Raw genomic sequence first — 27,523 nt, forward strand, 5'->3', positions numbered from 1 at the left:
AAGTCTAAACATGCTAAAATAAATTCTTCTTAGTATTTTTAGGCATCCTTTATCAAAACCATTTATATAATCATTCATCTAAACAATTAAGTCATTCAATTCCATAAAAATATGTGAATTAATGCTTATTTATAGCAACCATTGTTTTTTAATTTTATTGTTAATGATTGCTTTTATTTATATTGTATGTTCTGTTACTTGCTGCCTAAAACAACAAATCCTAATAAGTTGCTGATGGATAAATTCTTGGCACGCTCACTCTTGTTCCCATAGTTATTGGTAAAGATAGCTGGAAGTCAGTACTGCCTTTTTTCTTTTTTTTTTTTTTCCAACAGTAAGAAATTGGATATCTAGAGACACATGGTGTAGTCATAGGACTTTAAAGGCACCCATCACTGAGAAACTAATACCAACCAATTAAACAGAGGTGGTTACGTGATGTAACATTATCAGGAGAAACAATTCATGAGTCAAAGCATTCCAGGGCATATGAGCTCCAGTCCAAAGAACAGTCTCAAGCTGTTTAAATAAAGTGACAGCAATATTGTCAGCTAAATATAAACTACAGAAAATATTAACTACAGTGATTGAAGATGAGTACATCCCAGGTGCTAAATGACTATTCTTTCACTGCCCTTTACTGCATTCAACGTGAGTTCACCTTAGGCATTTTCAGTGAAAGCCCCTGGTAGTGAATAAAGAGAATGGAACATTTAACCCACTAGAAAGGTAGGTTGTATTTTTAGCATTTTATGAATCTGAATAAACAATTTGGATTTTCACTGAAAAGTCATCAGGGGCTGCGAGGCTGTTTTGCTGCATCCATTTTAACGTTTTCAACAACTAGATGAATAGACAGGAACTCGTTCCCTAAACCTAATATTTTACTGTGGCTGCACGGCTAAGAAGGTCACTATAATGGCAGAATGTAAGAAAAAAGCCTTCCAAAAAAGTCCGCTTAGGTCTCACATGATTTAACTACAAATGAGAAGAAATATCATAAAAATTGTTCCAAACCCTCTGAGCTTTGAGGAAGTCTGAATCTGAAGTCAAACTTTGTGATTTGGATTCATATCTATCAGCAGAAGTGTAATTTGTCTGGATTGGAAAAACAAATGCAAGAATAGCTGAGTGTGTATCTTGGAAGCCGTGGGTGTACTGCTTAGCTTGATGCTTATTTCAGCTAGAGATTTGGGTGCTCAGTTAACGTTATAGCTGTCGTTTCTCGAATCATATTTGCTTCCATCCCTCCTCCCCCCCTTTTTTATTTCCAAGGTGATTCCTGCAACTACCATAAACTCTCTAATCTTGCAATGCTGCTTATGATCTATATGTAACTAATTCTTGTAGTATTCCTGCAAAATGAAGCTGAGGAAGAGCTTGAGGGAGTTGAGCTGATTTGCTTAAGGCCTTGCTGTGACTCAGAGCCAGAGCCAGGAACAGAAATTGGGGGATTTTCTCCCATTGCTGCCTTGTCAGTTTATACAAGTTTTGTGCATAGGCATTCATGATGGGGTTTGGGTCCCAGGAGAATGGAGTTTTTTAATAACTGTTCATTTGTGTTACTAAAGCTCCTTGAAAACAGATATGAGATTTCATAATTTTAGGAAATAACTGTTTATTCTAAAATGGCAGACAGATTACGGCATTAGATTTACAATGAATTATGTTACTGAGTTATGCCTACATAACATTGTTTCACAGGGGCAGAACTGCGAAATATTTTGGCTACTGGCAAAGCATTTTCATTTTTCTTTAAGTCTATCTGAACACTACTGTAACTGGTATCTTTATACAGCAAAAATAAAAATCAGTTTTCCTGAATGTTTAAACTATGCTGAACTGGTTCACAGCTACAAATAAGTAAGTTGTTCCAGTAATTTCTATGCAACTGTGTCAGTGTACCCCATTCTACATCTGGCCTGTACTTGTATAGGCGAACTTGCACTGCAAAACAGATGGCATAAAGGATGCTCCATGGGTACGCTCTTCAGTTTCAGAAGGGGTTGGCGGATCCATGAAAGACACAGGGCTACCAAGTGATGAGGTGTGCCACAAGTATGAAAGAGAAGGATACTGTGGGCAGCGCAGGCAAAGAAGAGTATACATTGCATTTAATTTATTCCAAAGCTGAGTGCTGATTTGTAAGGGAGTGTTCTGTAAGTCAACTTTAATATCATGAAAGGAGTATGCACATTTGTTGCTCTTTTAGAAGGTGGGGAGGCCAAGGATGCTGTGGCTGAATTTCACTTTTCATGAACACCAGGTTAGCATAAAAGTTTAGAAGGAAATATTTAAAAGGTTATGAGTACTTCTAAAAATGGTTTCTTTTAATTTATTTAGTTCTGGAGTCACCAAAGCACTTAGACATGTGCTTAACTTTTTGAAACTGAGTAGTCCAATTTGAAATTAGTGGACTGCTTGCATACTTGCAGTTAATCATGCACTTAAGTACTTTAATCTGGCACTTTGGGGAAAAGGAATGGAGACTGTTCATAAAAGCTCTGTAAGGGAATGTATTTCTAATCTAATCTGATTCCAATCTACTGCTGGAGCTGTAGACCTGGGTTATGTCTACACTGCAGTCACTAAAGCAGGATGAATTAGTCCATCTGAGTACCACGCTACTGTAGTTGGAGTGCTATCAGAAACGAGCTTGTTTAAAATTAGGTTGGATATCTCAGCATTACAAAGCAGTCATTTATGTGGCTGCAGTGTAGACATGCCTTTAGTTTTATGAATGCTTTGTGAGGGTGGAGCAGAGCAGAAGCTAGAGTCTCTGGCCAACTACAATCTGCTTTGTCATGTATCTTGTTGTTATTGCTTAGTCTATATGTTTTTGAAATAGTGTCTGGGCTATCACATTGTTGTTATCTGCGTTAATACTTGTGGCTTGATTCTGAAATGTCTAGTGGCTAAAACTCCAGGTCTAGCCATAATTTCCACTGTAATATTTCATCATTTGAGCAGTCAACAGGGATGGAAGATTTTAGGCTTTGGAAGCCTTTCATGTCAGGAATATCATCTAATTGTTTCAAAAAAGAAGATATATATTATTTGAAGAATTTGAGACCATAGAAAAGCCTTAGACAAAAAAAAAAAGTATTGTTATTTGTGTATAGAAAGGTATAACACACTGTCTGTAGGAAAAAAGGAAAACTGATGTTTTGAGAATCTGACTGGCAGTCTTCATTAGACCAGAGAGAATTTCTTCTCTGGATTAAAATAAAAAATCACATCAGATGTATAGAGAATGGAGCTGTTTGGGACTATGTTTAGTTTTACATAGGTAAAAAGCCCTTAGCTGTTCAATTTTAGCTTTACTACCTCGGTATCAAGGCTGACAAAAATTGAGGTCCAATTCCTCTGCTTTACTGAGGTTTTGATAAATGATCCCATTCTTTTTCTGTCTTGAGTTCAAAATGAGGAAAATCCCAATTTTCAGGATTTATTTAATTCACAAAGTTGAGTAGGTGATAGGACTTCAGATAATTAGGGCCTTTTTCGACTTTTTTTTCATGCCCATTAGGTATATTTTCCACCTTTAGTGATTGCTGTGTTCAGCTAATCTGTCAATTTAACCAAAGCAACAATTTCACAATGTAGTTTTCTTTCTGATTGTGTGCTGTGTAATCAATATACTGATATAATGTGAGTGTAATTTCCTCTCTTATTTTATCTCCACTGCACAGTATTATAAATAAACAGCTAAAAAAGAAAAAAGAAAGAAAAGCACCAAACAAATCTGTTGCATCTTCTTTTAAGATTGTACCACTGTAGACACTTGTTCTAGTAAAGTAGAATTGGACCCACTTGATTGCATTTAAATTTTTCATGCTTCAGCAGTTTGTCTGGGAGCACAGTAAAGAAAACCCCCCGAGCGAGGATAGTTTAGAATAATAGAACTTGATTTTGTGTATTATAGCGGCACCATTTGCGCTGCTGTAGTTAGGGTTGTGTCAGCACTTCCATTATAAACCCCTGTTTGCAGGGGTTATAACTAGGGAGATATTTTTTATCAGAAACTTTTTTTAAAATCATTCGAGTGAATTTAATTGATAATAGGAGAAAAAAATAAAATAATTTATAATGGAAATTAGTAAATTTCTGATACTCTTTGCAAGCCTTATTTATTACGAATATTGATTTTTTTTTTTTTTTTTCTTTTTTCTTCTTGCCAGGGATTTTAGCAAATGCATTTTGAATATTTTAAATGTAAAATTGGGAAGTTATTATGGCTTAAAATTTGACTGCTATTCATGCTCATATTTTAACATTAACACATTTTATCACAACAACCTGTTCTATGGTTTAAAGTTATCATAAATATAAACTACTCAAATGGGCCAGATTCTTCTCCCTTTGAATTTGATGAGACCTTGGAGTTATTGGCCAAACTCTGCCTTTGGACCTGGTGGAGTTCCCTGTACAGAATTCTCCCATTTAAGTAAAAACAAACAGGTAACGAGTGAAAACCTGCATGAAGTAATTTGACTGGATAACACCCAGTCATAGACTTTATACTTACTCTGTTTTACTGATTATAAACCCAAGCATAATCAATATTTGGTGCATAACCTGGCACCCTCAGAAGACAGGTACACATGAGGTATATTGATTGAGTTAATGATTGTGCTGGGAAAAGAAGGTGGAGGGCTTACTCTAGCAGGGTCCTACATCTCCGTCCCTTTTGCCCCAATGTTTAATATCTAGCAACCAAAAACCTGAAAGATACCGTGAAGTGCTGACCTCTGACCGTAATTAATGTGCTAAATCTTGCAGTTTTAACAAAGGTTTGGGGGAAAATAGAAATGAAATGCACCCCTAAAAATTACGTCATGAGGCAAGCAAGTGCGTGGGAGGCCTGCCTGAGCTTGTCTTTCTTTTCAGGCTCCAGGACTATAGGTAACCGAGTAAAGTACAGTATGAAAACATGTCTGACCATAATGCAGCAGTGGAGAAAAGGGGCAGGTGGAGCTAGAAAGCATTTGAACCCTGCTCTTGGTCCGTCCTCTTAGTCTAGTACAGAAAAAAGTTGCTGGGCATGGCTTGAGATTATTAGTGAATGCGACTTTGTCAATATAATTTTACTTTTAAGGTTAACAGAGTCCCCTTTTCTCTATGTGATCAACTTAAACAACAGAACATGAATAGAGATTTTTATTTAATTGTGTTTAAAACATCATGAATAAGAGGAAAGTATATTAGTGTATATGGCAAAGAAAAAGTGTTTCCTCTATAGTGCATTACCAGTAGATAGCTTTACTGAATGGTCACTTGAGGAAATACCAAAAGCCTGTTTATGAAATAGAGGTGAAGCCTTTCTAGACTAATTATATTCAGCATGTAATTTCTAAACTTCAGTCTGAATTTTGATTTTCAATTAACATTCCCAATTTGAAGATAATTTTCTATTTAATGTAATTGCAGGAAATAATTTATTGGCTGATTAAGACTGAGGGCCCAGCCTTCCTTAAGAAAACAGTCCCTAACAAACCAGCCTTTAAAGCCAACTCGTAGCTTTGGACAGATTCAGCCTATTTTTGCAGCTGCAGAGTTGTGTTTAATTAGGATTGTGCACTATTATTCATTGGTGCAGTTTGTAGTTGAAATTATTCTTAAGAGACATTTTCATTTCTAGTTTTGTGTCATGATTAATTTATGGTGAAGAAACAGCCATAGCTATTGCTTTTCACAGAAGCTCATTCAGTTTGAAACAGGAACGAGATCTGCTGAGAAGGTGAAAGAAAGGAAAATCCTTTATTGTGACTTTCAGTTTTCATGTCTGGTTTTCAAATTGCATAGAGCGTTGACTTATATTTTCATGTGAGTGGTTAACATGACTATTTTAATGAGCAAAGGGAAAGTAAACCTTTTATTTTACCTGGGATCGTAGTAATTATGAACCAGAACCTTTTGAAGTACGTACAATGATGCCGGTTGCTGAACTCTTGGCATGTTCTCTGTAGCATCAACACAAGTTCTTTAGCCTAGTAAGAATGTAATACATGGTTTAAATTCCTCAGTTCTGCTTATTGGCAACATTAATATTAGACTCCCACTTACGCTTAGGCTTCCCTAAAGAAAATGCAAACCTTTTTTCCCCACCAGTATCAAGTTTAAGAAGCTGGATTATTTCTATTTAGAGAAGAGTTATTCTAAATAGGTATCAGTGTTTTAATATGTTTCAAAGCACTTCAAAGCTTGTAATACTTTCATATAGAACTGTACATAATTAGATTAGTTGATCCTATATTAATTTTTTTTTCACTGTAGGATACTAAATCTGAACTCCCTCATTAATTGTGAGAAATTTAGCATTAGCTGTTAAATCCTATGTGAAACACAGGCTGCTACATAAAAACTACTGTTTAAATTGGAATTAACTTAATTATTTTTCTTTGCACTTGATATTTCCTTCACTGTAATATTCATGAAAGCATGTGACAGATTTGTAAATTTAACTGTTAGTCTCAGATTTCCAGACCCTTTAATCAGTATTTATTTGTCTGTAGAAACAGTACTAGCAAGTTAATGATTTGCTAATTTGAAAAATGCTCATGTGGTTTCCTATGTTAACTGATTTGTGCATTTTTAAAGAAATGGTATGAAATCAATTATTGTTAAAAAGCAATTAAGGTGAAGATCTTATTCCTTAGTTTCTCAGCAATTTCTGTGTCGAGGATATTCTAAAGTTACTAAAACCTGGGAAAATAACCGATATATTTTAGCTGTCTTCTTTCAGATTTATTAATGATTGTTTTAACAGTTGCAGTTAATCTTATTAGAAATTTTAAACAAAGTGTTTTCAGATTTTGAGTTGAAGTCAGTTATATTTTCATATAAGCGCAGAAACTGTGGTGAAAGCTGTGTTTGCATATGAGATGGTAGTAAGAGGCCATTATTAGGAAAAGACATTTAACATAAATCAATGCATTTATTCATTACACTTTTAAGTCATTTAAAGTAATTTGTTGAGCTATATCCTGTACTCGATGCCTAGTGTGAAATGAAACATAATTATTTTAGATTTTTAGTTCAAACTGTAAAAAATTACTCAGATATTATCCATCCATTCAATAACCCATTCAGTTTTAGAACACTTTTCACATTAATGTCTCAAAACACTTTCCAAAAGGTGGTAAAAATTTTAAACATGTTAAGAGCAGATGCAGATTTAAACAAACAGCAAAAGGACTTATTTAGCAGAATTTGAGATGGATTTAAAAATTCTCATCTGTGTAGAAAACATCTTCTGCTTGCAAGGAATGAGGTTAGGAAAGCATGATGGACTCTCTCGTTTAAACTTTTGCTTATAACCTTCAGATTGCTCATGGGAGTTAGAGTTTAAAGACTTGAAGTCCTATGCAAGATCAACACAAAAATACCAATAAAATCACTATTTTCTTATGTCTGGAGAAAATTATATTGTTTGACAAGTCTAAATGAATAGAATGACATCATATAACTTAACCCTGACCTTGACTTGGCATCAATGAACACTTTATTTCAGTGTTTTGGATCCAGACACCACAAACCCGTACTTTTTAGAGTACTTTTGTCAACGGCATATGATTAATTTTAACTGTTGTAGGCAAGTGTGCCTCCTATCTGGTTTGTTTAGAGGACTGTTTTGAGCTTGGTATTTTCGTTTAACACCAATGTTTTCTTTTTATCTGCTTTTCTTTTTTTGTAGAAGAATGTCTTCCAAGCAGGCTACCTCTCCATTTGCATGTGCAGCTGATGGAGAGGAAACAATGACCCAGGATTTAGCATCACGAGACAAGGAAGAGGGCAACAGTGATCAGCACGCGACCTCTCATCTGCCTCTACATAATGTAATGCACAACAAACCTCACTCCGAGGAGCTACCAAGTCTGGTCACGACCATCCAACAGGATCCTGAGTGGGATGGAGTCATCTCAGCCCAACACAGAATGGTGAGTTTCACAGTTCTCACCATGGCTTTCTAAATTAGTATTGTAAAGATTGTTCACTTCCATTTTGAAAGACATGTTCAGTACAATCCTTCATGGGTGTAAAGCTTTTTAAATGTTAAAGTGTCAGTGTTAGTAATAGATCAACATCAATATGGTGTAATTGTAAATTACAATAGTATAATCTTCTTAAGTATACAGGTCTATATGAATGAGGTCATTTGATGAGTTCACCTTCAGAAAGGAAATGCATCTATTTATCATGTTTTCATTCATACCTTGATTTACGTCATAACCTCTCTAGCTCATATATTCAAGCATTAATTTCTGACAGGAGGATGTAACTCACAACTGTGTGTCATCTGCAGAGTGTTGTGCTGAAGGAAGAAACTTTAATGTATTTTTTTACTTGTCTCTCAGAAATAGAGCCCACCAAATCTAGAGTATTACAGCTTTACACCACAACAAAGAAGCTGGCATTTTAGATGACACAAACATCCTGCTGTATTTATAGGAAATTACAACTTTTTGTGGAGGGGAAAGGTGTTTATGAGTAACTATGTCATGCTCTTCTGCTCTAGATCACCAGTTTGTATATAGGTGATGTTAGCAAAGATCAGAATTATTATCTGTATTCTCTTCAGTAGCCTAGATAAAATTATTTTGCACTCGTAATTCTGTCTCTGCATCCCCAAAACTCTGCAATAAATGAGCAGACTGAATGAAGACTGAATGGGCATAGCATCTCAGCCAATTTATTTTCCTTGCATGTGTTCCTGAGGAACAGAATTAAGGTACGTGGAGCAGCCAGGTGTTCTGTAAATTTAGAACATCATAATTCCAGACTCCCCATAAAGTATCTTTCACAGACATTAAATTCACACAGTTAGTTTAAAAAGAATACCCTGCCTTTTCATAAAATTTCTTCTGTATTTTTATTAAATGTCTATGAGCAGATTTTTTTTCAGCAAGTCTTTTTTTTTGCTTTCAGTAGAAATCAGCAGTTTCCAATAAGGTTAAAAAACAACTGTAGAATTTTTTTTGACAGCTCTAACAATAATGAACTTATTTCAAATTTGACTAGAAATAATAATTCTGATGCATTAATCAACATAGATACTGGAATTCTTCACTTATATTTTGATGCCTGGAATTAATTAAATAATAACACCACAATAATATCTATTTTGTTAATATAGTGGGGTTTTTTTCTTTCTAAAATCCAATTGATTCAAAAGATCAAACCAAACCAGAAAAACGCTACCTGGTCTGTAATGCACAATTTAACGCAGTGCAGAACTTTGTCAGGCCTAAAATATTCCCAAGTATTTGGGCTACTGTCATGAAGAAGGCAAAATTTCGTCTGGAAAAATGGCTTTAAAGAAAAATGATTATAGGTTAGTAATTTGGCAAGGTAGGTTGTAAGTTGTACAAATGGCTTCTATGCAGAATTCTCAGATGGAACCTCATTTTGGATGGAGAGTCACCCTTTTGCCCAAGTCATGCGATAAGCACATCAGAATAACTTTAACTTCTATGTAATCAGGAGGACAAGCAGGATGCGGACTAGAAAGGAATGATCAAGTCTGTTGATGAAAAAAATAAATCTGTGGATTCATCAGCTACTTTCCTATTCATTCAGACAGGCATGTGCACTCTGGGAATTTCGGTCTTAGGACACCAATGACATTGATAAAATGACTGTGTGTCCCAGAGAGAAAGGAACTCCTAGCCTATAGGAGTCCCTCAAAGCATTTGGTTTTGATTCAGGCTGTTCCTTGGACCTGGAGTAACGCTTAAGCCAAAATGATAGAACCTCTTGCAGTATGATCAGTTGTACTCATTTGTATTGCTCTGAAGTGGGTTTACACTTATAGCAACAGAGTTTTCTTTCTTAATGCTGCACTATTACGTTAACGCTTGCTGTACCTCTGGACAGGCATGAATCATACCCAGCTTATCATGTTTCAGAACAGGTGCATAAACTTTGCTTGAGTGACTTAGCACTCTGGTTTTCCTCCCTCCTTTTTTCGGTAAATACTCCATCATATACGTAGATGAATGTCCTGAAAATCATTAGGAGTTTCCACAATTCCCTCGGGTTAAATCTGGTGGTGGATGTTTGTCATCCTTATTTAGGTAGCTCTCAGCTAAACCAAACAGATTTTTCTGCCCAGCTCAAAGCTTGGTGGAATTTACAAGGCTTGGCTGGAAGTGAAAACTGAAGTTCTAAGGCATGCTGTTTGGTTGCACTTAAAAGAGATCTAAAATATACAGAGCAATGTCCCACTGTATTTACAGTTTAGATGAGTTAGATGACTAGTTAGATCACGACAGTGAAGTGGTGAAATTTTTTTTTTTTTCTCCTTGAGGGACTGTCATTCAGGGTAATTGGTTTGATTTTTTTTTTTTAATTATTTTTTCTCCCTTATTTATGTCCTTCATGACCAAATCTGTAAGCCTCAATTAATTGCATAAAATTTCTCTGAAACACCTCAATCTCCAAGCAGACATCAGTATTGCTAAGAAACAATACAGAGGCGCCTGCAACTTTCCTGATGAAAGCAATTTCATACTCATTTTAAGGGAGGATAGGAGTTTCTTTCCAGAAAGACAAATTCCAGAAGGTGGGCTGGGCAGTTTTGAGATAGGTGCTGTGGTACTGACCATTTCTCTACTTAATAAAACCAAATTCCCAGAAGGTAAGCGCTTTCTGACCTTTCCCAGACGGATCCTTTCAAAGCAGATTTGAAGAAGCACCTGCTCATACCATTTACACTGAAAGTAAAGACAGTAGGGCTGTCATTAAAATGCATCAATAATGTGTGTTGTCTGGTTATAAGATAGTAAATTCAAAGAATGCTGTGTCGACATATGGGGAGGAAAAAAATTCTCTTTTATGTGGTACCTAATGAAGGGCACAATCCTGCATCCTTTGTGCCCTTAAAACTACTAAGGAGTTAACTGAAATTTGTGACAGCACACAGTATGCATCGTAACATGCTACGAGGGCCATACAGATCTTAGGTGAAAAAAAGATACTGTAGTAGGGCAATTTGACTGAAAAAAAAGGTTGAGGTTTTTTTCCATACATTTATGGTATGCAGCACTTTCTGTAATGTAAGATACCTTTAAACTACATTGTGTATTATCATAAAAAAAACACACTGGCTAGAAATGTTTTCAAACTTTCACTCCCTTTTGATATCAGGCATTGCTTTCCACTGAGTCCTTTGTGTATTCTGAATGTCTGGAAGCCAAAATATTTTGTTTTAACTCCCACTCTGTAGTATTTCCCAGCTGTGTACTTATATGGTGTAATAAAAGGATTTAACAAATGGGAAATAGCAGCTGCATTTGGAAATTCCCTTTGTGCTCCCTTTTCATTTGACAGATTCAGCAATGTGTAACAACTGTAACGTCAGACCTGTAATGACTTACACTGCGAGTATCGTATCACCAGCCAATTTGGTGTTGCAGTGGGGAGAAAATAAAACAACCGAAAGATTTCTGTAATTTCATATTGCTGAGCTGAAAAGGTTATATGTATATTTCTAACTGTAACTTAATATAAAAATACCTGGACATATGGGTATTTATTGCTGCCTGTAGTTCCACTAGAAAATAAAATCTATTTTAGGCTAAGGACGTACCTGTTTGCTGCAGTGAACTGTAGGGAAGAGGGCAAAGTGGTGCTAAGATAATGAGGAAGCTATCCTGCTTTCTCCCATGGACAGCGAGTAGAAGGCAAGAAATACAGTCAGATTTTTAGATTGCATCCAAAACCTGGCTCTCTTGGGGCAACAGACTGAGAGAGGATGAGGGGGAAAGCCAGCAATACTTACTTTTGCTAAATTTAATGGTCACTGAATTGTTGTATCCCAATAATATATTTACTAGTAAATATGTAAAGAAATGGAGAATCATAATTTGTGCTTTGCTCACTGGGGAACCAGGAGTGGTCCCCATCTTTATACAGAGCCCCACACAGCTTGTGAGGTAAATTATGGAGGGGTTTTATTTTTGCTCTGAAGTATCAGAAAGCAGTGCCAACAACAAGATACAAAATTAGATGGAAAAGTGGCCTGATCTTCTTTGAGGAATGGGATGGTGTATTCCCATGGCTGTAAAGGCTTGATGTGGGCCTCGTGAACGATAAATTTGAGCAGCTTTGACCTAATGAAATCTGGAATCTTTCTCCAAATCGCAGAATTCCCCCCCGCACCCCGCCCACAACAATAAAAAGAAGAGAGAGGCAAATTCTGTTCCCATCCCCAATCCCAATATAAGAGTCTGGTAACAGCCGGGGTTTGCGAAGAACTCGCAGGCACTGTGCCGATCACTATACATGATGATGTATCACTGTGATGGTCACTGTACTCTTTTCTTTTCCCGTTAACGTTCCTCCCCTGCCCACCACCATAGGGGCCATATAGACAGCATGCGCATGCGCAGAATGAGGGCATCCACATCTTTTTGCTTTACTGTTACTTGGAATGACGCAGTGAGAGACTGCTACAGGGAACCAGAGCAGCAAGTCAAGTCTAAAGGATGGGTGTTATTTCTCTGTGACAGGAAAAACAAACACATATACATATACAAATACAAGTTAAATTACCTCCAAATATATGCTAGTTTCCCCATACATTTTGTAACATCACTCAGAGACCACTTAGATTTAGAAGTTAAATGTATCTCATTGGATTTTGTCTCAAATGGCAATATCAACATGTATTTCATAATTATGTCAAGTCTCTGTCTTTTGTTGACTTCTTGCCAAAAGAGTGAAAGGCTTGCTACCTTTCCGCTGTGTCAGTGCGTACGTCACAGCAGTCCTGATAGCAGATTTGTATATGCAGCAGGCAAAGTGAAGATCTCTTAATGCCACATGTATTTGTTCCTTTTAAAATAATTTTAAATCGCCAAGTATCAAATTTAACTTTATATAGCTTTAGCAAAACTATGGGCATCAGAAAGGCAGAAATAGGTGGTATCCTGAAGGTCTTAAAGTTTCAGTCCTTACTGTCTCTACATAAACCAAGCACAATCCTGTCGCTCCCCCCCTCCTTGTTATAAACTTCTCTTGTTCAAAGTTCTTCCCTTTAAGGAAAATAAAGTCAGGTTTTGAGGAAAGATCACTGAAAAACGTTTACACATGCTAAACACCGTGAGTTTGTTGTTATATAAATTCATGGCTTCAAATTCTCAAAAGTTATAGATACAATTACATGTTTTGAAAATTTATTTTTAGTTCATTTACAGGCTGGATACGAGCATATAAAATGCATCAAATATAAATGCCCTAAACTCTAGCAATTCTGTATCTGCTAAATTGCTCATGCAGCTGTTATTTACATGTACAAATCTGAGTTTTGTGATGATCAAAAGCAATTCTACTGCACTTGTGATATTATTTCTGCATGCCAGGTAGTGCATCAGAATTTTTATCCAACTAAAGAGATAAACACCTTCATATGTCATTGCATGGGTACAAAGTTTTGGCTGAAATTAAAGGGTGTGAAAACACACATGATATGATATTTTATTTTTCCATAAAATACACTTCTATGAGAAATATATTGCAGAAAAGATAGCAAATAGGTTTTTTTCAAGCACGTTGTTTTGATTCAAATGCATTCGGGTATGTGCTTAACTTGACTTTATTAGGACTACCAACAACTATAATGTTAAGCACATGTCTAAAGTTTTGAAAGATCAAGGACTTAGTTTTACTAGCTTTAGCATAAAAAGATGTTTACATTTCTTTTTAAAAATAATAAAACAATTCCCTAAAAGTGTGCACGATAATGTGCTTAATGGGAGTGGTGAAATACAAAATTTACTTTACTTTAAGAAGAATCAAATAATTGTTCTTTTTGGCATGCCTGTTATACTTGTATTATTTTCATTTTGACACTGTACAATTTTTTTTCCAAATGCATGGTCTAATTTAAACCTTTCCCTATATTCTAGGTTGAACTGTGTTTAAATAGAATTAATCATCACCTGAATTCTTTGCAAAAGACTTGTAGTTTGTGTTCATCTAAACCTGTAGTCATTTTATTTCTTTCTCTTAACATTTCCTATTTTTTATAAAGCAATTTCTGAAAAGTTTTTAATTCACTTCTGCATATTGCCATGAATTTTTTCAAAAGTAGATGCATTAACACGCTCTAAATTGTTAAATTTTTTTTTTCCTTGGGCAAGAAGGAATCAGGTATGCATGCTGATTAACACACTCCAGTCATTAACATGTGATTATGTGGGCTGCATATTGAGCACCTGCCAAAAGATAAAATCCAGCACTTTACTACATCTGCGCAAGGACTTTTTGCATTTCTTTTGTACTTTGACAGCTCAAGAAAAAACAGACTTTGGTATCTTTGTTCAGCATAATAAAACTGTGTACATAAAATGTCTTCATGGAGGAAGGGAAGATACTACATATATTTATTTTAATCTTTGAGGCCATGAAAAATCCAGTGACTGAGACTTACACAGCACCAAGTGTAATATGAAGCTCCTAATGTACTGTATCACTGACATTCATATACAGTTTACAACATTCCTGCATGTTTATAAGGATTATCTGTTCTGGGATTCAGCCAATGTTATTGTAATTCAGAACAGTTTTATGTGATACCTTTATGTCTCATAAATGTCTTGTTTTTATTTCAATCTTCCAAATGTTTCATCAGTGTTTACCTTAAAGAAATACAAGTACTCTATGCAGCAGGCTGGTTTCCTGCATGCGTTCCTCTGCAAATGCTAAAAGGGAAACATAAAGCATGTAATACATGTCATGTAACTATATACAGAGAAGGATTTCCATGTGCATTTGATATTGCTAAAAACATAAATACAAATTTTATTTTGATATTTACAATAGATCTAGTTATAAGTCGGACAACTAAGACGACCTAAGAGGAGGAAGTTGGATATATACAAAGTGGTCTGGAATATCCAAGCCACACAATCCTTGTTTTATTTGGCAGCTTCTGACAAGCATACATCACAAAATATGTGTCTTTATTTACCCAAAAGGTAAACAGTGCTAATCAGCTGGGACTGATCACAATGCATCTTCAGTTTCAGTTTGGATGAAAATATAAGTCTAAATGCTCATTCTGTAAATGGTTCTTCCATTACTTTTTCCTTAATAAGAGCATTTAACCAAAGTCCAGGGCATAAAGTCTCAATATTGTTGTGATTTATTACCAAACCTAAACACAGGGAGTTAGGACATATGGTATTTGGGTAATTAAGGAAATCCGTAGCATATAACTCTTATAAAAGCACACATGAGTTTATGCATATCATTTGCGGGTGAGTTGATTGCCCTATAGAAGTGATTGGTCATTGTATTTAACAATACAATTTAACATTGTATTTAACGTTTTGAGGTGATTTTTCTATTCTGGAATGGAGCAAAATGCCTGTCAACATTTTTCACAGACTTGCCCATTTGTAAAGAGAAGGGTTTAAATCACATAGTTGAAAAATTGTAACTTTCTGAAATCTCTCTACCCAAAAGTTGGTGTAACTGGCTTCATTTTGTTTGCTCCAACAACTGAGTATGAAAGTATTGCTGCAATTAAGTGGTCATATTTTACATCAAACAAAAAGTCCCTGCCTATTCCTTCGAAACAGATACCTAGTCTTGCAGTGGCCTATCCATAAGGCCATATTCATATTATGTGTGCCTGATTATTATGTTATCTCAGTTTTAAACCTTTGATTGAAACTAAAGTTATTTTCCTTTTTTTTTTTTTTTTTCTTAATTTGGCATATTATTTCTTGGCTTAGAGCTAGTGCTTACTGTTATATTGTTTCTTCTTGAGGTTTTTAGATGTGTATGAAAGGTGAAATATGAGCCTTTTACAGATTGTATTCAGCCTATACTTTGGCAGTGAAATCAGTGTAAGTTTTATCAGAGTAAATGCTGAGTTAAAGACTTGAGGTTTTATTCCATTACTTGCCATTTGCCCTCCCACTAGCATAATCTGCTGAGACTTTACAAATGATGTTCTCTCAATAGCTCATAGCAGTCATTCTCAAGCCTTGGATTTAAATAAATCTTTCTTAATAAAACTTTTTTTTTTTTTTTTTTAATCGGATGAGAATTGGAAATGATCACTTAGATTTTTATTTTCTCTTAATTCTATTTAATTAAATTCCTCAAAATGGGAAACCTTATTTAATGTAGTGATTGGAAATGATTTTGTAAACATTTGCTTTCATTATATGTTAACTCCAGACTAGTTCCAAGTGCCAGCATGCCTCTAGTACTTGGAATCAAAACCACTCTGGATATCCAACTTTCCTGGGGTGTTTACATGTGTCCCATTCAATGCAGCGACAGATAAATATCCCTTTATAACAGAAAAGCTTCATCCACATGGAAATAAGCAATTCAGCTAACACATTTTATGTTAGTAATATTTGCTTTCTACTACTTCTTGGCCATTCATCCTGTGATTTCTGTTGAACTCTTACAGAAACAGTTTTCTCTCTGGCTATAGAGTAGGATTGCAGTTGTCAACTTTCAATCAAAGTTGACGGTAGTTATTCTTGAATTGCTAACTAACACTGTGACCCCGATTTTGTACAGCCCACAGTTTCAGTTCCCGAGTTTTCCTCTTTTCTCACCTTCAGAGAGCTTCTCTTTTTGAGACAGAACCTGTGCTCCCTACATGAAACGTAAATGCCACCATAAAGGGATTGCGATGTCTCTCTATTAAAATCCACAGCGTTGTGCAACTCTCCCCTTCTAAGGCTCCCGACCAGACAATCCAGTTCACCAGTTCGTTAGTCTGTCCTTAACCCTTACGAGGATCCCAAAGAGAGATCTGTTCCAAGCCAGATCTCCACTCATGATTGTGGAGTCCCCAGCTGCCCCCAAAATATTGCTTCTCAGCCCCCAAATGCAGCCCCCATGGTTTGTACTTTGGCCATTCAGAGGAAGGAGCAAGAATATTGAGTCTTTATTTTAGCCTACAATGTTTCACCAATAGAACTGTCATTTTATGTGTGTTTGCTCTATTTTGGAAGTGAAGGGCTTCATAAAAGTTGACACAAGTTGGCTCATGATTCAGTTTGCAGATATTGCTATAAACACTAGCTTCCCGATATGAAAAATACTGGGTCAACTTTCAATACCTTTGTTTACATCACTTACGGCAGTACTCCTTCATTTATCCTGCTAAAACCAGTGGGACCAATGACGGCAAAATGAACTACTTAAACTGATAGAATCTAAATACACAAGAAAACACATTTTTTACACTAACAAGAAAATTATGATTATTTGTTCAATCCCTTTTCAACAGAAACATCTAAGGAGTATAAGGATTTTCCTTTCTTTGTACAGAGACTAAGCAGCTCTCTTTTTGAAAAATTTTACCAATGTAACTTGTGAAATTTAGTGAATGTACATGCTAAAAAATAATTTTCTCAGAGTAAGAGGCGTGCTGAAATATTTATACATATTATCTCAATGTAACAGTTTTAAAGGAATTATCATGGATTGTGAAGAAAATACCATGTAAGTAGTCACAAAGAGTCCCCCTCTTTATTTATACCAAACGGTTGTTTGTAATTATTCAGAATTGTTTCTGCCATTAGCAAAACTATACTTGAGGCATTCACAGCAGCTCTAAAAGGAATGGCCCATAGGCCACTCATTGTTTACACCAGGCAGCTTGGAAAGCTGATGAGACTAAGGACACTGTTGTGGGACCACATATATTCAAAGCAAGCCTGGGATTGGTTAAAGAAATACGCTGCACCTCTCAAATGAAAAAGGCCAAGGATACACTAGGAAAGCTTTTACCACATCGCACTGGAAATCTTAATGTTGTTTTCTGAATGACATACGAGTAGGGGTGGAGGTAGAGATTTTAGGGGTAAGTAAAAGTATGATTTCATGCATGGGCTACCTATCCCTGAGTGAGCCATGCATAGTATTTTAGTATTCATGCCTTGATAATTTCTGGTTTTCTGTCTTTTGTGCATTTATTTATTTTTCTCTATTTTGTCCACTTTGAAACCTAATCCTTAAATTTTACTGACTATATATAGGTATTTAATGTGTTATAGTGGGGACATTTTGTCAAAACACTAAGCACAGTGGGTTGAATGATCTGTAATAAAATTTTGCCTGTGCTAATGTGCTGGAAGGGAAAGGTATACAGGAAAAATGCCCTTTATTTATCTTGATATTAAAAAACAGCGTCTCAAAAATAGACTCAATTTTGTCCCTGCTGAATGGTAAGCAGCTGGAATAGTGGTCCAGACTGAGTTTCTGTCTTCAGCTGCTGGGCAGTAAGATTTTCTGGTTTAGTCATCTCTGCAAATAAATACCTCTTCAACTTAAACCATTTTTATATCTGACAAAGTAAGGCAAAGAAAAAAAGCTTAAGATGTAAAATCGTCATACGTGTTGTTCTTTAAGCAGTCAGATTTATGCCTAATTTTGTGTAATAAGCTGTCTTCAAATTTTATTCTTTGCCAGTTATTAAGGGCTAGTCTGGAAATGCCACCATTGTGGTGGGCAAAAATCCCTGTGCAATACCTTTGTGTATTCTGGTATGGGCATAAAGATTGTTCTACAATTATCCAGTATTGGCGTGTGAGTGGGAGGATAGTTTTATAAGTCGAGCAAAGGTATGGTGGGATCCTGAGCAATCTGCACCAGATGTCACTTTGGATCAAACTGAGAAGAAACTCACTTTGCTATGTTATCTGTAGTAAGCAATACTTTGACCTAACACTTTCCGTTAGGACCAAATTCAAAATTTTACAAACATAGCTTTTTGTAAATTTCTTCTTTTCTAAGTACTCCATTCTTATTGGAAGTAAAATATGCTTCAGATGGGCATGATATTTTGATACTGACACTTTATTAATATGTTGATATTCTATTTCTTGACTGGAAATTGGATTAATCCTAATGTAGTCAAGATTAAAAATGTGTAGGGTTTACTGTGACCAAATTTCACCAATGTTGGATGAAGAAGTATGCTCTGTGTTAAATCTTTTGTCCATAGACTAAATGTTTACTTTTTATTTTATTATAAGATATTTTCCTTTTTTCCTCCTCCTTACATGGAAATCACTGAAATCAGTAAGAACAGCACACCTTGAGAAATGCACCTTTCAAAGGGACTGTCATGTGTTGAAGATAGTATTTCAAGTTTAGACTTAAAATGCCATTTTACAGAAATACATGAATTTTAAACCTGAGAATTCAGGGATGTGTCAGTTGTCTAGTGTATTATGTAGCTATTGGATGACTTTGGGCACTAGATTGTGTCCAAATATATTAAGTGGACATTTATATCAGTCATGTTCTCTTACCCATTTTCTTATTATCAGTTATGCTGAGAAAAGTTGACTTCAATGGAGAATTTTCATCAGTGCTGATGGATTGCTCAGCTGGATTTTGCAAAATGAAAACATTAGAGTTGATCTTGGTTAGGCACTTGTCTTTACCTCTTCTTCCATGCTCTTGGAAAAAACGTGAAAAATACCTTTAATAGCATCCTGTCTTTCCTCTTTTCAGGTCAAATGAACTGGAGCTTCCTCATTCTGTAAAAGGTGGCTCCATAAAGCGTCTCGAGGCTAGGATCTCTTTCATTATTGAATTGTCCCATAATCAGAAGAACCAGGTTCTCCTTTCCTATCCATGAATTTAGTTTCTTGTTCTATTATAAGAATCATGGTGGTTCTTTTCCATTCTGGACTCCAGATTTTCTAGTAAGAGGATACATAAGGATGTATTTCCAGTTACATTAGGAGTATCTGCATGCTGCGTGCGAATGTTAATGTAGATTATTATTACTAGCCAGGCCTGCATCTGATGTATGTGATAGTTGCACTTTTGGTCATGCAGCGGGTGAGGTGATGGGACATAAATGTGACATGCATTGGTCCGCAAAAGATTATAAGATCTACCAAGCAAATTAAAATCCTTCATAAATTTGCTTTGTTTGATTTTCAACAAACTGAATGCTGCAGTAACAACTTCCCTTCACATACAGTTGAGCCAACTTTCTAGAGAAAATATAACAGAAATACTTCCCTTGCCCCGTTGTTTTTTGATATGTCTAGTTTGCCATGAATGTGAGGTCAATATAACCTGTTCATATGGTTGGAATAAAAAAGAAAACTGCCAACAGTAGGTACATAGGAGCAAAAATATCTATTCTGATTGCATAGCTATAAAATTCCTTCTGAAGCCTTTTCAGTGTTTCATTTTGAGCGGCATATTATTTGTAGATTATTCACAAATTTATCTAGAATCATAGAATGCAGGGGAATTGGTTTTGTTTCTTGTAGATAATTGTACATGCAGCTGATTTTGATTTTTCTAGCTGAGTTCTGCTGTTATTAGATAAGGTATTTACACTGGACTGGTCTACAGTTTTTCCATTTGCCCATTTAATCCCTTGAATGCCTTTCAGTTTGTGCAGTTCTCCTGCTGAATTCTCAGCCACTCTTTTTAACCATTTCTGATTTCAGAAAAAGATGGGGCTCAGAAAGTCATCCTGCTGGGTTTCTTAGAGTGCCAATTCAGATAATACACTGCAAATGTATTAGGCATTTAGTGACCCCAATACTGCAGCTGGAGGGCCAAACAGAACCAAAAATATTAGGGATACATTTTATTATTTTATTTTTATTCTATATTTTAATTATGCACAAAACTGACAATATAAAATACTTTATTAGTTGGACAGATCCTCATTCTTTCAAAGACTCATTCTGCCTCCATTTCATAAATGTACATCATTTGCACAGAGTTTCAACTTGTCCCATCTTCATTATGGACACTGCAGTCTTTGGGCAAGAAAAAGAAGTGTGGATGTGCTGCCTAACGGAGGCAGGACTCGGAGAGTCTTTCACTAGCAGTGAAGGAACATTGTACTGGACCTTGTATGAATCCAGATGAGGGAGAGGATAGGTTATCAGGAGGAAGATCATTCAGTCATTTCTACTTGCTCCACAGATCAGCCTTATCTTCTTGTTTCCGGCCTTAACAATAGATATAGTGTTCCTTGCTGAGAGCATGAAAAACCCTGCATTGAGCCTGATGGATATGCTTCATGTACTGTAGGAGGACGTTGCTTTCTTGAGAACAAACTCCTTTAAAATTACTAAATTGCTCTTATGCCGTAGTCTTCAAAGGTGAAAATGCCATGTTATATAGTATTAATTCTTCACTGAGGAAATGTATCATAGAAATACAAGTTTTAAATTTGAAAAATATTAGAAGATCCGTTTTTCATCTCCATTGTAACTTAGACCAAGTTTTAAGAAAAATGCAAAGTAGTTTTCAGAAACAATTGAAGGTAAGAAAGTCTTCCTTTTCTAAAGGCAACAAAATAAATTCAGCTCTGCACCTGGACTGTCTAAGCTATTGTTGTCCTTTGTGATGTTTGATTCTTTAATGAATACAAATGGATGGAATGAAAAATTCTTTAATGTTTGCTAGATGAAAAAATGAAGGTAAAGTTTTTGTTCCATGTCACCTCTCTTTCTGTCTGTGCTTACAAAACCTCTGTCACTCCTACTGTGTTGACAGGGGTGCTGCTACTGCTGGGATGCGATAGCGTCTTCTAGTTTCCTGTCTTGGTGAATAACTACATTTTCAACATCACTAGCAAATGCTGCCTCCTTCCCCAATGGCAATAATAGTGCTGTGCTAATCATATACTGCTGTGCTTGATGACGATTTGTCACCACCACCTTCTATGCAGTCCACAGCCCTTAGTTACCACACTTGCTCATTGTTAGTGTTGCTCCTTCTGTTACATTGCACAGCTACTTCTTAATCCATTCAAGACTGAAGCAAAGATTTATGTCTGATGTTGTTGCCAATAGTTAATGTTCTCTAGTCCATCTTTCTTCAGCCCTTGTTTCACCTGGGACATTTCCCAACACAAGTTTCTTCAGTACTCTGTAGCTGGGTATTTCCAGCTCATAGAGTAGTAGGAATATTATTGTTTGTGGGGAACACTATGCTTTGGGAGAATGATTTTTGATAGACCTATTAATTCCTCTCTTAATTCTTAAGTGTATTGCCACTGGTTTAAAGAAACTTCAATTTTAAAGAAAATCTGTTTTATGGCATTGAATATACATGCTGACATTTCTAGGCATACCATAAACAAAAATCCTTGATATTTTTTTACCCCAAATTTTTAGCACTCCTAGCCGGGTATTATTAAAAATTAAAAAAGAATAATAATATTGGAAAGGAAGTGTGCGAGAAATTCCCATGGTTGAGTTTTTGAGGGCAAATTGAAGAATTTGTGCTCTTTTTAGCTGAAAGAGTGAAAGCAGAGATGCAGTGGATGTTGCACCTATGGTTGGGAGAATGAGGAGTCTGAGCCGGAGGAGTTCACAAAGGGCTTGGCTGTTGGGTGATATCACAAAACTGAGGAGAATTGACATTACTCGTTGCTTTTTGATGCCTTTTTTTTTTTTTTTAGGTTATTGCTCAAGTACTATATGTTATCTATTGACAAGGGAGATGAACCCTTTTTACTTCTCTTTCTGTGTTTTTGTCTATATAACACATTCTCTGATACATGCAGTCTCAATACCTATGTATCACAATACATGACTTGTTCTGCCACAAACTCATTTCCGTGCTCATTCTTGTCTATGTTAACCTGGAAAGTGACATCTCCTTTTGTATATTAGAAGCACTATAACTTTCATTCTTTAAGAAAAGTGTTTAAAGAGCAGTGAATGAGTATGGGTAGACACATACCATTAGCTTTGTTTAACTGTGAAGTAGATTCCTTGCTCCTCAGTCATTATTGGCCTAACTCCTTTTCTAGTTTTAAAGTTATGTTGTTTTCCATTAGCTGAGGATCTATCCACAAATAATTTGTCCTTGCCTGTATTTTCTCTCTCAGTGCTACATGTATTGCCCTTACTTAAGGAACTGTAAAAGCTTACATTCATTGAAAAAAGTGTTGAAGTGGCTTGTTTCTGACAAGGAAAATCCTTGATGAGGAGTATCTCAGGCATGAAGTATGATCGTTAGAAGTGTGGAGAGGACTGGCCTTAAGGAACAAAGAGCCCCTGACAGGCACTGAAACTGACAAATTCAAATCACAATGCTCATTTTAGAAACTGGAGGATACATGTAGGCTCATTAGTATTACAGACTAATAAATAATGCTTTCAACTTTTACCTGTTTGAGATACTTCTGATGTAAGAGAATAGCCTATGTTTTCACATTCTATTGTTTCTTTCCAGGAGTCAGAGAGTAATAAGTTATGTTCCCTATATTCCTTCCGAAATACCTCTACCTCACCAAACAAGCCCGACGAAGGAGGTCGTGACCGCAGCGAGCTAATGACCAGTGTTAATTTTGGAACGCCAGAACGCCGCAAAGGAAGCCTTGCAGATGTGGTGGACACGCTGAAGCAGAAGAAACTAGAAGAAATGACCAGGACTGAGCAAGAGGGTATGTGTTGGATAAGACCAATACAGTTTCCCCACCCCCAAACCCTACAATTTTTATGGCATAAAGAATGTATCGGGTATCAAGAGCCAGAAAATTGCATAATTGGCAAAGGCTAGGATAAAGTTATTCACAGGTTACCATGGCAATGGTAGCTTGAGATCCATTAGGGATTTTAGACAAATATGCCAGTTTTTTAAAACTTTCTAAATTGGGTTGGTTGTCTGTGAGTCAAAGCAAGAATGTCGGTTTAGGTGAAAACTCAACTCTTACTCGAAAGGTTATGATGAATTCTTAACAGATTGTAGAGTTGTGAGGGATATTCTTCAGTGGTATTTGTTCTTTTCCTTTTAAAAGATAAATGTTTATTTTAAACAATAGGAATGAATAAAACATGAGCTGGTTTGTTTTGCCTTAGAAATTCTCATCTTTCATCACCTTAATGACCCAGCATCTGTGGCTAGGAGAACGGGAAACAGTTTTAAGTGTAAAGAGTACCTAGTTCCGACCTATACATCTAGAATTGCGGCTGAAGAAATAATTTTTTTACAGTCTGTTCAGATATTGTTACAAGTGCTAAAAGAGAGAGATAAAAATGAGGACAAAACTTTGAGCTCTAAGGCAGTTTATGTATTCAGTCCTTATTCAAATATTTTCATCGACTTTGCTAAGATTTTGGCCTTGATAGGAACTAAACAGAATTGGAGAATGAGTTTAGCAGTATATGTGTGCGCGTGGTCGGGGTCCACTATGAAAATCTTTCCCCATGTCAAGCAGAATGAAGTCTTGGTTGCTTCTGCAACAATACCCTCTAGTCTGTGAGCTCATACATGAGTTTGAACCAGGGAAGATGTGAGAGCAGGAGGCTCTGAAATAAACAGGTGTGGAGGTATTTGTGTGGATTCTGTTAGTTAATTTACCAGTGTTGTTTTGTGGCATTAAAAATAACCCAGGAAGAATATTTGTAATGTGGTAGAACCACAAGGCAGTAGAACTTTGTGATCCCTTTTTTCTTTGGAATATGAATGAGTTAATAATGATTTTACATCCTCAATTTCATGGTATGGTCACAGTGCACTTCAAACAGTGCACTTTAGGATCACTTGGCTCTATGTAGCAATGTAGATTTCAATTAAAATTGACGCTGATACAATAATATGTTTAAATATGGGATAAAATCATGTAGGGATAGAAGTAGGCTTTCAAATTTCTTGGCATAATTGTTAAATGCCAGCACATAGATAAATGTGTTCTATAGGTGTCCTTTCTGAAGCTGGTGAAACATCTCTAAAGAGAGAATGTCCCAGATTCTTTACTACCATCTGTCTGTTTTCAGCTGTAAAGATCACTCTTTTAAAAATTGCTTTCTTAGATTTGGTGGTTAGACTAGGAAAACTATTTTAAATGTTACTTTGGCAAAGTTGTTTTTTACAGTCAGTAACAGTCGTTCGACACTCCATGCTAATCAAAGGTCTTGGCTCATACTTTGCTGCGGGAGTATACAAGTTGCTGTTGATTATAGTGACACCACAGCTAAGACTTTTCCAGGAGTATATTGAATGGTGTGCTAATAAAAATGTGCATCAAAAAGTTTAAACATAGTATCTTACTGTAAGGATTCAAGCATTTCATAGCTTATTTTTGTATGAATTCTCAAGAATTTTCTGCACTTCCGCTGTATTAGTATACACTAGTTGATTTACGAGAGGTGTGTGTACAGCAGAGAGATCCCTCTCACTGTGTTTGGGCCTTCCATGCTGTATGTTCTCATCAGCTGTGAAATAAAGGTCATTTCTGATCCATAAAATAATCTTGCCTTTTATGGACCACATTATACTGCAAAACTATGCTAAAGTCTGCCTGTAAGTCGAAAGGTAATTGACTGTATCTTCATGTTAACTTCTTTTCAATCCATCCAGCATTTTCTGCAGAAAAAAGGCCACTTCCATTTTACAGAAAACAATTAATGAACAACTGACTGGTACCATATAAACTAACATGGAAAAATCATTAATAGAAAGATTGGAAATTCTTCAGGTTGTTACACTTAGGAAGTTCAATGCTTTTAAACTTCTGTGTAGATTAGGAATACCAAAATTCTTATGACAGATTTGAATAACTATTTCTGTATTCAGAGGTTTCTCTGAATTAAAAAGAAGTAAACTCTCCATACTTGCTTGATTGGAATAAAATAACATTTTAAAAATAATTACTATCTTAAGACTCTGACCTTTATTGTGACTATGGGTGCTGCAACTGACTCAGTGCAGAGTCAGTTGGAGAAATGAGGTCTGAGATTATGAAAATATTTTGCCATCTTATAGTCTCTTTTCAACAACCTAATTAATAGCCTAATCACACATGCACCATACATGATGCTCTTTAACATCTATCCTTTAAAATAGGTTTCTATGGAGTTCTGTTCTTAAAATGGTATGCAGCCAATGCTGTTGAGGAGCCCTTTGTGTAATAAGTCCTGATATGTCACAAAATTGCTTATCCAAAATGAAAAACACCTGCTGATTTTTTGAGCAAATAGATAGCATAATATAATTGCTTTAACGAACGTAATGAGGAGAAGACATATATTTCTATTGTATACTACTGTGTAAAATCTGTGGGGCTCGAAGTCTCGCATCACTCATTTGAATAAATTAATAGTACATGTTAGCATCTTTTATAGGGAGGAGCTCCATGATCGTCAATGTAGCTGTGGGAATTGGGCTAACATATGGTCATATGTCAAGTTAATTGTAGAGTTAGAAGTGGAATAAAGAACTCAAGAATTCCAGTCATCTGCTCTAACCCCCACGCGAGTACAGCAACAAGTCTCTTTTAATGTTATTACAGTAACTTTCTGGTCCATCTATAGGATCTGAATTTGGGTAATATGAGTTGCTGGTGTCAAATACTTAAATATTTTGTGGTATACCTTCAGATATTAGGTGTCTGTTATGCTTGTATATACTATTTGTGGTCTCCACTGTACCTCATAACATTGGGAAAGAAATATATACTGAAAGACTTTATTGTGTCTAAATAGATATCTTTAATCAGAGTCCTTTGGCTTCTGAAAATAAGTTGTCTAATGAGAATTTCATCTGAGCAGCTGTGACTGAGGAGGTCAACAGGCATTGCCTAAGAGAATATGGCCCAGCTGGTTAAATCTGGTTGTTGTAGTGATTTAAATGGTCAAGTGCTGCTTGTAATCCAGGACCGTCTGTTTGTAAAGGAAAGAGTGAGTGCTTCAGCATAATGTACAGCTGTTTTAATCTCTCTTTAATAATAGCGCTTCAGCCAGTGTCATGTCTTGTGTATAAAACTGGGAACATGAGCACCTCATACAGGACTGAATATACCTTAGGTACGTTTTTAGCATTATTTGTAGTTTGAACAAAGATTACCAACATCACAGGGTAAACAACATTTTTTGACTTCACGGTCCAGTATTTGCATACTTTGTACACTAAGGCATTCCTGTGTCTTAATTTGTAATGATTTGAAAATGAGAAAATTGATGAGAAAATTGTAACTTGGAAAAAAAAAAAAAGAATGCTACAAATATTTAGAGTTAATTTGAGTATGTAAAGACTTTGCTGACATGTGTTCTCATAAGACAGAAGAGGTCAGAAATGAACAGGTGTCTAATTTAATCAACAACACTAGACTCTAGGGCCTCTTGGATAACTTCAATATATTCATCTTCTTAGTTTTTCTATGAGCAGAAGGATTGTTTTACTGGCTTTTTTTTTTCTTTGGAAGTATCCTCCAGTACAATCAAGTATTAAATCTCCTTACAGCTCAGATGAAGAGTTTATGTTAGAGAGTATGGTCAGACTGCTCCTTTCCCTTTATATCCCCCTTCAGTAAAAGATCTTTCTTTCAGAATATTGCTTATATTACTTTTGTGAGACAGATTTACATCACCTGGGCTGCCTGAATTCTAGGCTGAGAATTGGCTTCCAGACAACTATCCTACTGCACTTCATCAAAAGCCTCTACGAGCAATAATTAGTAGTGCACATCTTGTCTGTAGCTAGGAGAGCAGATTTCCCCCTTTCAGGTCTGGAATGCTAGGTTGGCAGGTCAGCTGGCACTTCTGAG

The 27,523-nt window shown here is 36.0% G+C and overlaps 1 protein-coding gene across 12 annotated transcripts in view; it reads left to right on the plus strand.

Moving 5' to 3' along the window:
- SOX6 (SRY-box transcription factor 6) overlaps positions 1-27,523 on the plus strand; it is a 376,628-nt gene that overhangs the window by 134,171 nt on the left and 214,934 nt on the right. For all 12 annotated transcript variants that reach the window (XM_082317552.1, XM_082317544.1, XM_082317553.1 and 9 more), the window contains 2 exons: positions 7,697-7,940; positions 23,212-23,422. In XM_082317552.1, coding sequence (XP_082173678.1) covers positions 7,697-7,940; positions 23,212-23,422 — 455 coding nt within the window. Of the gene's footprint in view, positions 1-7,696; positions 7,941-23,211; positions 23,423-27,523 lie in introns of those variants that run through there.

Source organism: Platalea leucorodia, assembly GCF_965183815.1.
Source record: "Platalea leucorodia genome assembly, chromosome: 7".
Lineage (NCBI taxonomy): Eukaryota > Metazoa > Chordata > Aves > Pelecaniformes > Threskiornithidae > Platalea > Platalea leucorodia.